Source organism: Carcharhinus amblyrhynchos, chromosome 31, assembly GCF_965287045.1.
Source record: "Carcharhinus amblyrhynchos chromosome 31, sCarAmb.v2.hapA, whole genome shotgun sequence".
Taxonomy (NCBI): domain Eukaryota; kingdom Metazoa; phylum Chordata; class Chondrichthyes; order Carcharhiniformes; family Carcharhinidae; genus Carcharhinus; species Carcharhinus amblyrhynchos.
In genome coordinates, this window is record NC_137354.1 from 6,197,935 (window position 1) to 6,214,371 (window position 16,437).

General features: G+C 44.2%; 1 protein-coding gene across 3 annotated transcripts in view; it reads right to left on the minus strand.

Annotated features, from left to right (window-relative positions):
* LOC145360595 (heterogeneous nuclear ribonucleoprotein D-like) overlaps positions 1 to 6,191 on the minus strand; it is a 29,395-nt gene extending 23,204 nt beyond the window's left edge. For all 3 annotated transcript variants that reach the window (XR_013889744.1, XM_080215941.1, XM_080215940.1), the window contains exon 1: positions 5,803 to 6,191. Coding sequence is in view for 2 of the 3 variants with exons in the window: in XM_080215941.1 (XP_080072067.1) it covers positions 5,803 to 6,158 (356 nt within the window). In the remaining variant the exon portion in view is untranslated. The remainder of the gene's footprint in view (positions 1 to 5,802) is intronic.
* Between the last annotated feature and the right edge of the window lie 10,246 nt (positions 6,192 to 16,437).

Sequence of the window (16,437 nt, forward strand, 5' to 3'; positions counted from 1 at the left end):
GAAAAAAAAATGAAAGCAAGACTTGATCTCTTACTTCCGTTCAAAGTCATGAAGTGGAGTTGCCTGCGTTGAACTGGAGTACGTACTGTAAGTAGTCTCACAACACCAGGTTAAAGTCCAACAGATTTATTTGGTAGCACGAACCTTCAGAGCGTTGCCCCTTCATCAGGTGAGTCTGATGAAAGGGCAACCTGACAAAGGGGCAATGCCTCAAAAGCTCGTGCTACCAAATAAACCTGTTGCACTTTAACTGGTGTTGTGAGGCTACTTACTGTTCCAACGAAAGAGCACAAATGAATGAGTTGAACAGCAGCTTCAACTAGTACCAGTTTAAAACACCACTATTACTGCTCTCAATTCTGGATTTGAACTTTCCCACAAGCCACCTTCTTTGAGCATAAAATAAACAAAAGTCCATATGGAGAATGGCAAATGCCTCCAAAATCACATTTCCCTAAATAGCAACCAAAGAGCTCTTCTCCACAACATGTGCACAAATACAAATCATGTCTGAAGCATAATCACTGTGAAAAGCAGTAATTTGGTTCCCAATGCCACAGGCTCTCACTAAGTGTCGACAATAACTCCCAAGTAAATGCAGTGCATGTGCCAAGGCCGCCCAGACAAGAGTTAGTCAAAACAAAAAAAGCCAGTTAGAAAATTTGCTTCCTTTGCATTGCAATTGTACTAGCATAGGTATTACGCAAAATAATAAACAAAATGTAGAATAATTAGGTGATTAAGTGGATGAGTTAAATGGCAGATTAGTTCAATCATATCAGGGGTTAAATCATCAAAATGGAACAGGAAGTATTAAACACACATATCCAATAAAAGAATACCTGTGAGAGAAGGCGGAAAAGAAAAATTAATTCATCATGATTGTTTCGTGTTGACTGCTAATCAATAAAGCTGACTGAATAACAATTTTAATACCTTGAAATATAACATGAAACAAGCTTTTCTGGCCTTGTTCACACCACTAGAAAAACTATAATTTTGAGAGGTTATCTTTAAAAAGGTAGTCACTGATCTAATAAGTGACTCAGAAACAGAAAAGTTTACACCAAAATTTGAGATTCTAAGTCAGAGGTTTCCATGTTTTTGACTGATTAGCATAGATGCACACACTCCATGTCATCCATCCAACTTCAGTTCTTGTTTCCAAAAATCTGCACACCACTCAAGCGCCTGTAACTAACAGGTTTGGCATTTTGATTTAGTATTTCTTCACTTCTCTCAGTGCCAGGGACCCAGGTTCAATTGTGGCCTTGGGTCACTGTCCAGTGTGGAGTTTGCACATTCTCCCTTTGTCAAAGCTTTGACAAAGGGACATCTGAACTCGAAATGTCAGCTCTTTTCGCTCTTCTTACAGATGCTGCCAGGCCTGCTGAGATTTTCCAGCATTTTCTCTTTTGATTTCAGATTCCAGCATCCCCAGTAATTTGCTTTTATTGCATGTTCTCCCTATGCCTGGGTTTCCTCCAGGTGTTTCAGCTGCCGCCCAGACTCCAAAGATGTGCAGATGAGGTGAATCAGCCATGCTAAATTACCCCTTAATATCAAAGAAATAATAGGGTAAACAGGTGGGGTTATGGGGATAGGGCCTGGATGGGATTGTCGTTGCTGCAGACCTGGTGGGCCAAATAACCTCCTCCTGCACTGTAGGCATCCTCTGATAATGATCAGCATTATAACCAAAAACACCCCTTTTTCAAAAGAACAAACAGAACAGACATGTGGGAACTGCCGAGGGCTGCATGTGGCCCTGAGGATCCAATCTAAACACCTTACCTAAAAAAAACCCATACATTGGAACGTTTTTGTTATGAAGGTAACTCCTCAAAATTGCAGTTTTTCCGGTGGTGCAAACAAGGCCAGCAATGCTTGTTGCACATTGTATTTCAATGTACTAACACACGCACTGCCACATTCCTGTGGCTTTACCAAGGTGACTATTTGTTCAGTTGCCCCTAAATGGGGAGATTAGTATAATCAAACCAACTTCCAAGAGAACAGTGAGTTCCAAGCCGGGTTTTTAAAATGCTGAGAGGACAGGCAATGCTGATGGAAACAACGCTGATTAACACTGACTGGAGAACGAAGACAGAGATTCTAAACTAAACAATGTCAAATGAAGTGTAAATCCATCCATAAATTAGATGGATGGATCAGACCCTCAGCCAAAAAAGCTGATGCTACACCATTTAGACTTTCAGAAAAAAAAAACTGGAATGTTAGAACAGGATGGTAGTTCAAATAGACATGCAGGAACAATCAAATATCCCACATGTTTTTCTGTGGGCTGGGTGGGTCGGGTGGTGTTCTCTATGCAAGACTTAACGATTACTGCACTTGATTAATATTCTGGAGTTGATACAATCTTCAGAGAATCAATCAGCATTTGTACAAAGTCTTCACAATTTTAAACTGAGTCTATTATAAGATAGTTAGCGCTGGGCTTCTGAAAGAATGCAGATCTTTCTCTACACCCTGGCTATGAATGTACATTCTGCACTCTCGTTTCCTTCTCTATGAAAGAGATGCTTTGTCAAGAAACAACACTTTTCACTGTACACTAACATATGTGACAATAATAAGTCTAATTAATGAGTTATGCTCTAACAGATTCTTCTAACATGGCATAAAATAACTTTCCGAAAGAAAAGATAACCAAAATATATTAAACTTCTGTCAGAAAAGGTTAGAACAGCAGAATTAAATAAAACCAGTTAAAATAACAAGGTGCGCATTGGGGGAAGCTAAAATATTTCCATATTTGTGCAAAATTGTTCATGGCTTACAGCTGTTGCACCAACAAAATCTAATTATGTTGTCTGAACAGCATAATGACTGTAATTAGCACTTAAAGACCACAAGCTGAACAAACAAAAAATCATCAACTGCAAATTCCTTAAAACCAGCCACACAAGGGTTAATTTATCTCCAACTCAAATTACAAGCATGGAATTCCCCCCCACCATTCTAACTCGCAGTGACATCAAAATTGGTCCTGCAATGTCAGTACTTTTTGCAAACTCGTATGGTGTTCTTTTTAAAAAGGGTTTATATGTCTCATAACCCAATGGGAATAAGGATCCAATCTAATCAATAAGGTTTGGACATCAATAAAGCAGTCAACCTGCCCGCACAGTTCAGGATAGTATTCAAGCACAACACAAGGCTTCATTCACTCTTTGACTAATGGCCCTACACAATAGATTTTGCACTCTTGGCTTCTAAACATTACTATGTTCTGGCCATCACACCGACAGCCAATATCTGAAGTTCAAGTTTATTTATTTGTCACAAGTAAGGCTTACATTAACACTGCAATGAAGTTACTATGAAATTCCCCTGGGAATAGATTAGTCAGCATTTTGCAACACCAGCTCTCGAAAGCAAGTTCACAAAACAGAACTTCAAAGTGATGCAGCTGATATTCTGAATTTGCTGCAATGAAGCAATCATTAAATAAGTTTTTCAAAACTATCCTATTTGTAGCAACTCAATAAACAGAGTGCGCTGCAGTAAGCACCGTAGCACAAATAACATGCAAAGAAGAGCCTGGACAAAATGGTAATCATTGTGACAAACAATCGCCACTCCAACTTTCAGGGATTACATTGTTTTTTTATATTGCACAACATGGCTCTTCAGTGGATAAAACCCACAAAATCTGACTTTTCCTTAAAGTGGAAACTATTTCAATGTCTCATTATCTAACAGAGCTCTTAAGAAGCTTTATGCAGTTTTGCTCAGGGCCCAGCAGCAGATTAATCACACTGCTTGCCTCCCAGACCAGCTCAGCCTGTATGTACTTGAGTACACAGAACAGAATCATCAACCCTACATTCACAGCAACCAGAGAAAGAACGCATTGAAAAAAACATCTCCCAATAACAGAACCAATTTAATAAAGTCCAACTGTGGAGAGACCAGAGAAACTGGGACTGCTCTCCTTAAGAGTAGAGGGGTTCAAAGGGAGGTGTTTTGATAAGGAACAAAGATTTGCACAGGTAGAAGGATCAGTAACCAGAAGATACAGATTTAAGATAATTTGCAAAAAAAAACAGAGACTGAGTATTTTAAAACAAAGTTCTGATGATCTGAAATGCACTGCCAAAAAGGCTGATAGAAGCAGATACTTCTTTCCAAAAGCGACCTGGATGAATACTTGAAATGGAAAATTTGCAGAACTATGGGGGCAAGCAGGCAAACAGAATTAATTGGACAGCTCTTTCAAAGAGCCAGCACAGATACTATAAAAACCTCATCATTAATCAAATGTAGAAAGCTGCTGCAGATGCACAGTGTACCCACCAGTATTTGAAGAGATAAATGCTTTCAAATCTAACAATGTGGAGTTTTTTTTGTTTTTACTGCAGATTTCCACTATTTATCTACAGTTTTCTCTCACATATTGTCACAAGGATACATGACAATGTAACAGCTAGCAGTGTAAAGGAAAGCAACAGAAACACAGAGGAAGGGGCAGATGATGATTAATGTTTAATAAAAACTGAAAACCTCAGCAAGGTCTGTGGAGAGTGTAATTAAGTCAGCATTTTGTGTCTGTCTGACTCTTCAGAATATCAAGTGTTGAGGTCAAGTCTCAATCTAGCAGCTGAGCACAAAATCCAGGCTGACACACCACTGCCATACCAAGAGAGTGCTGAACAGTGTGAGGTACCCCCTTTCAGAGGAACCACCAAGTCAAACTAATTCACTTGGGAGAGTCTGGGACCAGAGGGCATAATCTCAAAGTTAGGGATCACTCATTTTAGACAGAAACGAAGAGGAATTTCTTCCCTCAGAATCTGGAATTCTTTACCATAGAGGGCTGTAGAGATTGGGTTGTCAATTATGTTTCAACTCAAAGGGTTAAAGTGAGCAAGAGTTGAGGATTATCACATCAGATTAGTCACGATCTCATGGTGAAACAAACTTGATGGGCCAAATGGTCTGCTTCAGCTCCCACATCTTACAGCCAATCATTCTCTAAGCAACATAAGTAAACATCTAGCCACTGCTGCTGTGTGTGGGAGCCTCCTGAGTGCAAATTGGCTGCCACATTTCCTACATTACTAAGAGAAAGTACTTGCATCAGGCAGCACAGTGGTTAACAATACTCTCTCACAGCACCAGGGACCCAGGTTCAATTCTGGCCTTGGGTCACAGTCTATGCAGAGTTTGCACATTCACTCCATGTCTGTGTGGGCTTCCTCCGGGTGTTCCGGTTTCCTCCCACACTCCAAAAATGTGAGGTGGATTGCCCCTTAGTGTCACGGGATTAGTACGATAAATACATGAGGTTGAGGTGATAGGGCCTGGGTGGGATGTCTCTATTGGAGGCTTGGTGCAGAATGTATGGGCTGAATGGCCTCTTTCAGCATAGAAACTAGAAGGGGGAGAAGGCCATTCAGCAATTCCAGCCTGCTCCCCATTCATTCTGATCATGAAATTCAATATCCTGAGAACCTCCGCCCCTCTTCCCCCCCCCCCCCCCCAATATCCCTTTAGCCCTAGTATAGGGCTTTAGGATATGCTGTTATGGAAGGCGCTATATAAATGTAAGTTTTAGGCGCCTTCACACAGCAATGTGTAGCATAGCAGAAAGGGGGCCTGTAAAGCAAAAGCCCAGTACTCTGGCCAGAAGCTGCTGGCTGTGTGGGTTGTATTGGGAGGGCTTGGAGTGGGCTACAGGGCCGGGGGCTCCAAGACAAGGGGGTCAACCCGGGGTCAGCACTAGGCCTCAGGCCTCAGTTTGAAGCCGCGGTCTCGCCTCCCTCCCACACTCACCCTTCATCCTCCTCGTTCTTGCTGGCGTTAATCTTGGATCCTTCCACTTCCTTCAGCGGCGCCGGTGCCGCTGCCGCCGCTGCTGTTCCTCCTGCTGGTGCCGCTGCTGCTGCCGCCGCCGGCTGCTGATCCCGGCTGCCATCTGCCACCCGAGCCGAGGCCTGCCCGCCACCATCGCCCCCTCCCGTCGCCGCCGACGATGATGATGATGATTTCGACTCAGGACCTGCTGCTCCTCCACCGCCGTACGAAGCCTCGCTCGCTCCCTGCCCGCCGAAGCTGTAAAAGGCGCCGTCGAAACCGTCCGCCGCCGCCCCGGCGCCGCCGTTCTCCGCAAATTGAGCGCCGTCCGCCATCTTGAGAGAACAAAACCGCGAGCCCGGGAGAGGGGGAGGGGCCTTGCACACCCCACCCCCCTCCGTCTGATTGACATGTCCACCGACCATTCGGCAACCTATCCCCACCCCTTCCACCTGATCGACAGGCATGTTGACCAATCCGATACTGAATCCTCGCCCCTTCACTTGATCGATAGTCCCATTAATCAATCAGCAATCGACTCCCACCTCTCCATTGGCTGATTGACAGGGCCCCCTGGCCAATGGGCAACTGAATCCCGCCCTCCCACTATAGGCCAATGGAATACCAATCCCACGCTCTATGCTTGATCGACAGGCTAGCTCACCAATCGAGTACCGAACCCGTCCCCTCCATCTGATCGACAGATCCTCTAACCAATGAACCACCAAGTTCCTCACCCTCCGTCTGATGGATAGGCCGGATGACCAGTCGAATACCTAGTTCCGCCCCTCGGCCACAAATCCACATGGAGTGGGCGGGCAAATCTGCGCAGACGCCCAGTGTGGGTGGTGTTGTGATTGACACCGCCCGCAACCAATCAGAAGTGGAACGGCGGCCGAAAACAATGGCACTCTCAAACCAATCGCAGTACGCCGCTGCAACAGTGATCCAATCAGGCTGAGGCAAGGGGGCGGGGCGGTGACGACAGTCCTTTTTGCTACAATAAGAAGTCTCACAGCACCAGGTTAAAATCCAACAGGTTTATTTGGTAGTAAGCATCACTAGCTTTCGGAGCGCTGCTCCTTCGTCAGGTGAGTGGACAGTTCTGATCACAAACACTGCACATAAAGGCAGACACAGTTTATAGAATACTGATTAGAATGCGAGTCTTTATGACTTGATTAGGTATAAAGGTGCAGCCAATGTGAGTGGAAATAGCATTAAGCATAGGTTAACAAGATGTATACTGTCTCCAGACAGGACAGTGAGTGACTTGTTGCAAGCTCAGGCAAGTCATGGGGGTTACAGACAGTGTGACCTGAACCCAAAATGCCAGTTGAGGCATTCCTCGTGTGCAGAACTTGGCTATCAGTTTCTGCTCAGCGACTCTGCACTGTCATGTGTTGTGACAGCCGCCTTGGAGAACGCTTACCTGAAGATCAGAGGCCGAATGCCCGTGACCGCTGAAATGTTCGCCAACAGGAAGGGAACAGTCTTGCCTGGTGATTGTCGAGTGGTATTCATTCATCCACTGTCGTAGCATCTGCATGGTCTCCCCAATGAACCATGCCTCAGGATATCCTTTCCTTCAGTGTATCAAGTAGACAACATTGGCCGAGTTGCAAGAGTATGTGCCGTGTACCTAGTGGCGGGTGTTCTCACCTGAGATGATGGCATCCATGTCAATGATCTGGCATGTCTTAGAGGTTGCTGTGGCAGAGTTGTATGGTGTTGTGGTTACTGTTCTCCTAAAGGCTAGCTAGTTTGCTGTGGACAATGGTCTGTTTGAGGTTGTGTGGTTGTTTGAAGGCAAGAAGTGGGGGTGTGGGGATGGCTTTGGCAAGATGTTCGTCTTCATCAATGACATGTTGAAGACTCCGGAGAAGATGTTGTAGCTTCTCCACTCCAGGGAAGTATTAGACGACGAAGGGTACTCTGTCCATCGTGTCCTTTGTTTGTCTTCTGAGGAGGTCAGTGTTGTTTTTCGCTGTGGTGTGTTGGAACTGTTAATCAATGAGTCGAGTGCCATATCCTGTTTTATGAGGGCATCTTTCAGCGTCGGGACATGTCTGTCGCGCTCCTCCTCATCTGAGCAGATCCTGTGTATACGGAGGGCTTGTCTGTAGGGGATGGCTTCTTTAACGTGTTTAAGGTGGAAGCTGGAGAAGTGGAGCATCGTGAGGTTATCTGTGGGCTTATGGTACAGTGAGGTGCTGAGGTGACCGTCCTTAATGGAGATGCGTGTGTCCAAGAACGCAACCAATTCCGGAGAATAGTTCATGGTGAGTCTGATGGTGGGATGGAACTTGTTTATGTCATCATATAGTTGTTTCAGTGATTGCTCACCATGAGGCCAAAGGAAGAAAATGTCATCGATGTATCTAGTGTGTAGCATACAGAACAACACCTCCTCCACAAACATCCTCAACACCAGTGCCCACAAGATTGTGTTCTCAGCCCCCTCTGACTTATACACCCCTGACTGTATGGCCAAATTCCCCTCCAGTTTGGATTTTCAAGTTTGCTGATGACACCACCGTGATGGGTCGGATCTGAACAATGGCAAGACAGACTGCAGGAAAGAGATGGAGAATCTGATGATCTGGTGCAGCAACAATAATCCCTCCCTCAATGTCAACAAAATGAAGGAGATGTTCATCAACTTCAGGAAGCATAAAGGAGAATACGCCCCTGTCTACATCAATGGGGACAAAGTAGAAATGGTCGAGAGCTTCAAGTTTTTAGTGTCCAGATCACCAACAACCTGTCCTGATTTCCCCCCCCCCCATGCTGACAATATAGTTAAGAAAGACCACTAACGCCTCTATTTCCTCAGAAGACTAAGAAAATTTGGCATGCCTGCTACGACTCTCACCCACCTTTACAGATGCACCACAGAAAGCATTCTTTCTGATTGAATCACAGCTTGATATGATTCCTGCTCTGCCCAAGACCACAAGGGACTAGAGACGGCCGTGAATGTAGCCCAATCCATCACGCAAACCTCCAATCCATTGACTCTATCTACACTTCCTGCTGCCTCGGCAAAACAGCCAGCATTAATTTAGGACCCCACGCAGCCCTGACATTCTCTCTTCTATCTTCTTCCTTTGGGGAAAAAGATACAAAAGTCTGAGGTTACATACCAATTGACTCAAGAATAATTTCTTCCCTGCTGCTGCCAGACTTTTGAATGGACTTACCTTGCATTAAGTTGATCTTTCTCTACACCCTAGCTTTGACTGTAACACTACATGCTTTGTCTGTGTAGTGCGCAAGAAACAATACTTTTCACTGTACATTAATCCATGTGACAATAATAAATCAAATCAGACATTAGTTTATTTTCTTAGTGTCACAAGTAGGCTTATATTAACACTGCATGAAGTTAATGTGAAAATCCCCTAGGATAAGGCCAGTCATCCCTTTTGAGCCTGCTAAGTCATCGTTTTGAAATTCAAATTCAATATCCTGATTCCCCCTTCCCCTCATATCCCTTGATCCATTTAGCCCCAAGAACTATTATAATTCTTCAAAATCACACAACGTTTTGGCTTCAACTACTTTCTGTGGGAGTGAATTCCACACATTCGCCACTCTCTGGGTGAAGAAATTCTCCTCACCTCAGTGCTAAGAGGTTTACACCTTATCCTCAAACTATGAACTCTAGTTCTGGACTTCCACACTATCATATCTAATCCTGTTAGAATTTTATACATTTTTATAAAATCCCTCTCACACTTCTAAACTGCAGTGAATATAATCCTAATAGACTTAGTCTCTCCTCGTATGACAGACCTGCCATCCCAGGAATCAGACTGGTAAACATTTGCTGTACTCCCTCTGTAGCAAAGACATCCTTCCTCAGATAAGGACACCAAAATTGCACACATTACTCCAGGTGTGTCTCACCAAACACCCCAGGCATGGTTGGATGACAGACATTACAGAGCGGTAGCAGATGAGCTCCAGTGGGTGTGAGGATGGAGCAAGACAAATCATGACAGCAGATATCCTAGCAGGAGTTGTTACAGGCAGCAGAGGGGAAAGTTAGTGGATACATCCAAAAACTGGTCTGTTAAATGTCCTTCTCCTAACACCACCCGTACAAAAACAGAAAATGATGGAAAATCTCAGCAGGTCTGACAGCACCTATGGAAAGAGAATATAGCTAATGTTTGAAGGCTGGATGACTCTGAGTTTGTCACAGCTCTGACAAAGGGTCACACAGACTTGAAATGTTGGCTCTATTCTTTATCCACAGATGCTGTCAGACCTGCTGAGATTTTCCAGCATTTTCTGTTTTTGTTTCCAATTCCAGCATCTGCAGTAATTTGCTTTTACCCACAAGATCTTTGCTTCTTTTATAAAAATTCTCTCAGCCATCTAACATGTGTTTTTCTTTGTATGGTCCTTTCAAGGATACCCCCTCCTTGTTTCGCTCTCCATTTATTCCAATTCCATTAAAAAAACTCAATAATAGTTTTTTTGTTTGAGGTTTCATCAGCAGGGATACATTTTGATTTGACTTGATTTATTAATGTCACGTATTAACAGAGAAAAGTATTGGTTCTTGCGCGCTATACAGACAAAGCATATCTTTCATAAAGAAGGAGAGGATGCAGAATGTAGTGTTACAGTCATAGCTAGGGTGTAGAGAAAGATCAACTTAATGCAAGGGAATCCATTCAAAAGTCTGACAGCAGCAGGGAAGAAGCTGTTCTTGTGCAGGTTGGTACATGACCTAACACTTTTGTATCTTTTTCTCAATGGAAGAAGGTGGAAGGGAGAATGTCCAGGGTGCTTGGAGTCCTTAATTATGCTGGCTGCTTTGCCGAGGCAGTGGGAAGTATAGACAGAATCAATGGATGGGAGGCTAGACTGGCATTGCTAGCTAATTCTCCTTTTGCTTCAGATTTCTAATATTTGCTGTAGATTCCACCTGTTATTTTCATTGCAGCAGGATCAGGAACCAGATTCTATATAATCTCCCTGACTACTTTGCCAGTTATGAGAATATTTTGTACAATGAGCTGCTGTGATCTAGAATGCACTGAATGAAAATATGGTTGCGACAGATTCAACTCTAACTTTCAAAATGGAATTAGATAAAATAATGTTAGTGTTGTAATTTTCTTTGCTCTTTGGGATTTTAGTTCTGTTGGGCAGCATGGTCTGTGCAGGCTTGGAGGGTCAAAGGGCCTGTTCCTGTGCTGTAATTATCTTTGTTCTTTGAATAAAGAAATGCAAGGCTGTGAGATAAGGGTTAATAGCTCTTTCAAGGAAAGGCACAATGGGCCGAATGGCCGCCTGTAAATTCCTGTTATCTCATAGCTTTTGCAGCCTATTTACCCGTACGCTATACTGTATCAGGGCTCAGTCACATTGATTATTTCTGGTGACTGTAGGTGGAGTGAAAGCCAGCATGTATATTGAAAGACACAACATATTTAACAACCGAAACTTCACCTTTGTACCACCCTTAACAAAACATCTCAAGGTACTTATGACTAAAACTTTGGCCAAAAGGTAGTTTGTAAGAAGCATCTTAAAGGTGGGGTAGAGAGATTTAAGGAGGGAATGTTAAAGTTTGAGAAGGAGGTTGCTGAAGGCACAACTGCCAGTGGTGGAGTGATAAAAAACAGATATGCACAAGGGAAAAGCACAAAGATGTCAGAGGTTTAGAAAACTGGAGGGGGTTACACAGGTTAAGGAAAAGGAACAGAATGCGAAGAATTTAAATTTGAGGAGTTGCTGTCTGGCAGTCAATATAAACAGAGAAACATAGGAGATGGGGCAGAAGGAGGCCACTCGGCCCTTTGAGACTGCTCCGCCATTCATCACGATCATCCAACACAATAGCCTAACCTTGTCACAACCTTTGATCCCGTTCGCCCAAAGTGCTATATCCAGCTGCCTCTTGAATACATTGAATGTTTTGGCATCAACTACTTCCTATGGTAACAAATTCCACAGAGTCACCACTCTTTGGGTGAAGAAATGTCTCCTCCCCTCTGTCCTAAATGGTCTACCCTGAATCCTCAGACTGTGACCCCTGATTCTGGACTCCACCCCCACCCACCCCCCAACCCCCACCATCAGGAACATCCTCCCTGCATCTACCCTGTCTAGTCCTTTAGAATTTTATAAGTCTCTGAGATTCCCCTCCCTCATTCGTCCCAAGCACAAGGGGTCATGGCTGAGGGGCACTTGATGCAAGTTAAGAAATGGACAGCAGAGTTTGGGATGAGCTCAAGTTGTGGGGATAGGAGGTCTGTCAGAAGATAATTGAAATAGTCAAGTTGTGCATTTGCATTAGATATGCACTTGCAATGCCAAGGCATACAAGGCCAAGTGATAGGGAACGGGATTAGAATAGTTAGGTGGTTTGTCTTTGACCGGAGCATTTGCGATGGGCCAAATTCTAGAGGTAACAAAAGAGAGTTTCAGAGCAGTCAGGTTGTGGAAGGGCAGAGGCAGCTGGGTGATAGATAGCACTACTGCCTCACAGCGCCAGGGACCCGGGTTCAATTCCCGGCTTGGGTCACTGTCTGCGTGGAGTTTGCACATTCTCCCTGTGTCTGCATGGGTTTCCTCCGGGTGTTCCAGTTTCCTCCCACATTCCAAAGATGTGTGGGTTAGGTGAATTGGCCATGCTAAGTTGACCCTAGTGTCAGCAGGATTAGCAGGGTAAATGTGTGAAGTTGCAGGAATAGGGCCTGGATGGGATTGTGGTCAGTGCTAACACGATGGGCCGAGTGGCCTCCTTCTGCAGTGTGGGGGTTTTATGATTATTTGGTTCTATGATATTGCAGAGATGGTCTCAATTGTGCACAGGAAATGTGGCTGGAAGCTCTGCTGAGGATTATGTACAATACCAAAGTTGCTATCAGTGTCTATCAGACGGTAGACCTGGAAAGGGATTAAATCATGTTTGGGAAATGGAGTTTGCAGCCAGATTGAAGACAACGTATGTATCCATGCTGAGATGCAGTGCCTAGATCTGAGTGCAGCCACCTAACATGGGGTCTGATAGACATATGATAGACATTTCTGATGCAAAATGAAAACATCTAAATATTTAATTCGAGAAAATTTCTGCTCATCCAATAATGGCATTGGATAAACAGTGTGCTGATCCAGAGGCAGCAGAGGACTGAGAGAGGCGGTAGTGAGATACAGCTGAACATAGACAGTGTACCCGTGAAAGCTGAGGTTGTACTTTTCCAAAGGCGTGGCTGAGGGGCACCACCTGAAGGGGCGAAATTTGAGAGGGCCAAGAATAGAACCTTGGGGAACACCAGAGTTAATAGTGTGGGAGCAAGAGGAGAAGCCTTTGGGGAGGTCTTCCAGCCACAACTGACTAAGTAAGAGTGGAGTAGGGCAGTACTGTTCAGCAGGACACTGGAACAGAGGCATTACAATCATTGAGTAGAATCATAGAATCCATATTGTGCAGAAGGAGGCATTTGGCCCATCGAGTCTGCACTAACCACAATCCCACCCAGGCCCTATCCCCGTAACCCCACATATTTATCCTCCTAGTCCTCCTGACACTAAGATGCAATTTAGCATGGCCTAACCTGCACATCTTTGGGCTGTGGGAGGAAAGCCATGCAGCCACAGGGAGAGCATGCAGAGTCCGCAGAGTGACCCAAGCCGAGGATTGAACCCGAGTCCCTGGTGCTGTGAGGCAGCAGTGCTAACCACTGTGCTGTCTCATAGAATCCCTACAGGGCAGAAGGAGGCCATTCAGCCTATCAAGTCTGCACCGACTCTCTGACAGAACATCCCACCCAGGCCGTATCACCGAAAATCCACAAATTTAACCGGTTAATCCCCCTAACTAAAATACAGACAATGAGTCGAAGAATTTAATCGCATTTTTCACTTATCATTTCTTTTAACATTTAAAATGAAAGAACAATTCAATTTATTATAAAATGTTGATCTTGGACCTTCTTAGGGGCAATCTTAGCATGGCTGATGTATCTATCCTACACATCTTTGGAGGAAGCTAGTGTGAGGAAGCATATCAAAGATTATGGACAGGTTAAGGAGGACAGGAGGGATAAAACACCACAATCACTGTCACATAGGATGTACACTGATATATTTCAGTGCTATATCACGTACAGAATGAAAGTTGGCAATTTCTTGGCTACTTTCTGATTTCCTTTGGTTTCACTTTACAAATGTTGCACTGCTCTCTACAGTTCTTCGCACTTCAGCCCAAAGTCTCAATAATGAAAACTGGTTCATCAGGTGTGTAACACAGGCAGAGTATGTAATACCTGATTCCAGCCAATCCACGTCACTGTGTGGAAACATAGCGAACACTGCAACTGCAAGTTCTCCCGGAATATCAAAGAAAAATTACAACGGACCAACAATGTTGTTAATCCTGATTATCTTTTTCAAAAGCTAGAATTTTACCGGCACGCCCGCCCCCAATTCCAGGGACAAGGCGAAGCTCGGATAACAGCATCCTCCATTGGCCTCAGGCGGGATCATACAAATCTCAGGCAGATGTGCCAGTAAAATTCCGCCCTCTGTCCCTTAACTATTAATTTCAATAATGCTTAGAAACGTTAAAGGTTTTGTCAGATGTCTCACTCGCTACCTTTGTTCTGTCTGTAAGAGAAATTAAACCACCCCTTTCAGCGAAAAATCACAAACTGTTGTCTCTTTTTGAATAATGAGTCCAATTCCTCACTGGTTTCATTCTAGATCAGAAAGGTTCATCTAGTCCAACCCCAACTGAAGTGAGAGCACTCAGCTCTGTCGCTGCATCTCAGTACGGATATACTGGTCCTAGAGGAACAAATTCATTAAAATTATACCTGAATTCCAACATTTGCATGATAAATTCCAAATAAATTATACATTATATTGATAGGTCGTTCTCAAATATAGGGAAAGCGATGGCCTAGTGGTATTATTGCAAGACTATGAATCCAGAAACTCAGCTAATGTTCTAGGGTTCAAACCACACCACGATTGATCATAAAATCCCTTCAGTGCAGAAGGAGGCCATTCTGTCCATCGAGTCTGCACCAACCACAATCCCATCCAGGCTTTATTCCCGCAATTCCACATATTTACCCCGCCAATCCCCCTGACACTAAGGTCAATTAAGCATGGCCAATCAACCTAATCAGCACATCTTTGGACAGCGGGAGAAAATCAGAGCACCTGGAGGAAACCCACTCAGCCACAGGGAGAATGTGCAAACACCACACCCAAGCCGGGAATCGAACTCGGGTCCCTGGCACCGTGAAGTAGCAATGCTAACCATTGTGCCAATATGCCAGGATGGCAAAATTTGAATTCAATAATATGTGAAAAATTCTGGAATTAAGAATCTACTGATGACCATGAAACCATTGTCGATTGCTGGAAAAACTCATCTGGTTCACTCATGTCCCTTAGGGAAGGAAATCTGCCGTCCTTACCTAGTCTACTTGTGACTCCAAAGCCACAGCAATGTGGTTGACTCGCAACTGCCCTCAGGCGACCAGGAACAGGCAATAAATGCTGGCCAGCTAGCGACACCCATAATCCCATGGATAAACTTTTAAAAACTGCGGTATGCAGAGTGGGCTCGGTGTCTCACCAAGATCAGCAAAGATCTGAGCAATTTATTACTTCATTGACTAATTGTTAATAGGGTAACACCTTCTCTTCACTTTTGCCACTACTTGTTCACCCAGAGCCTCCTCAATATAGGGTGGGACACCCACGTGCCAGCAATATACTGCACATTGGGAACTCCGACAGTACCGTCTTTGTTTGGTGATTATCACTGCATCAGACTGACATTACAAACTAGCTCCATTCACCTGGATCTCTTCAGCTAAAGCTATGAGTGCGCGTCCCTAATGTAAGAAAAGAAAATGCTGGGAAAACTCAGCAGGTCTGCCAGCATCTGTGGAGAGAGGAACAGATTAAACGTTTCGAGTCAAGTGTCTTTATTTCTGATTTTTCAGCATTTTGCTTTTATTTAAGTGCTTGAACCTCTTGGGTTAACTGGTCGCTCATTCATCATATGTCCCAGTCACCCAGATACACAAACAGCAAAGAAGTAAATATTTTTGTCAGTCGAAGATTAAATACCAATCAGGACACAGAGAACTCACCTCTCTTTGAAATGTTGTGCACAATGTCTTTACCTGACCATGCCTAAAGACAGCACCTCCAACAGTGCAGCACTCCCTTGCCGATACTGTGTGCTCAAAACTTGAAGCATCCTCTTCTGATTTTGCAGCGTGGCTGGCCATTCAGCCCAGCTGGTCTGATACCGTTCAGGCGAATTTCCACTGTACACTTTCTCTGGCTCAAAGATCCTCCTACGCTGAGGGGTCTGGGGCTACATACAAGACAGCCTCTTTGTATCAACACATTGGAATGTACAACAGCAGAAAGTCTGATGATAAATAGTGTGCATTGAAACTCTGTAAGATGGAGGTTGGCAGGCAGGCTTTATATCACTGAATTGTGTAGAAGGAGGCCATTTGGCCCATTATGTCTGTCCTGGCTCACCAGATGAGTATTGTGACTTGGTGCCGTTCCCCTGCCTTTTCCCCACACCCTTGCAAATTGGTTCTATTCAAA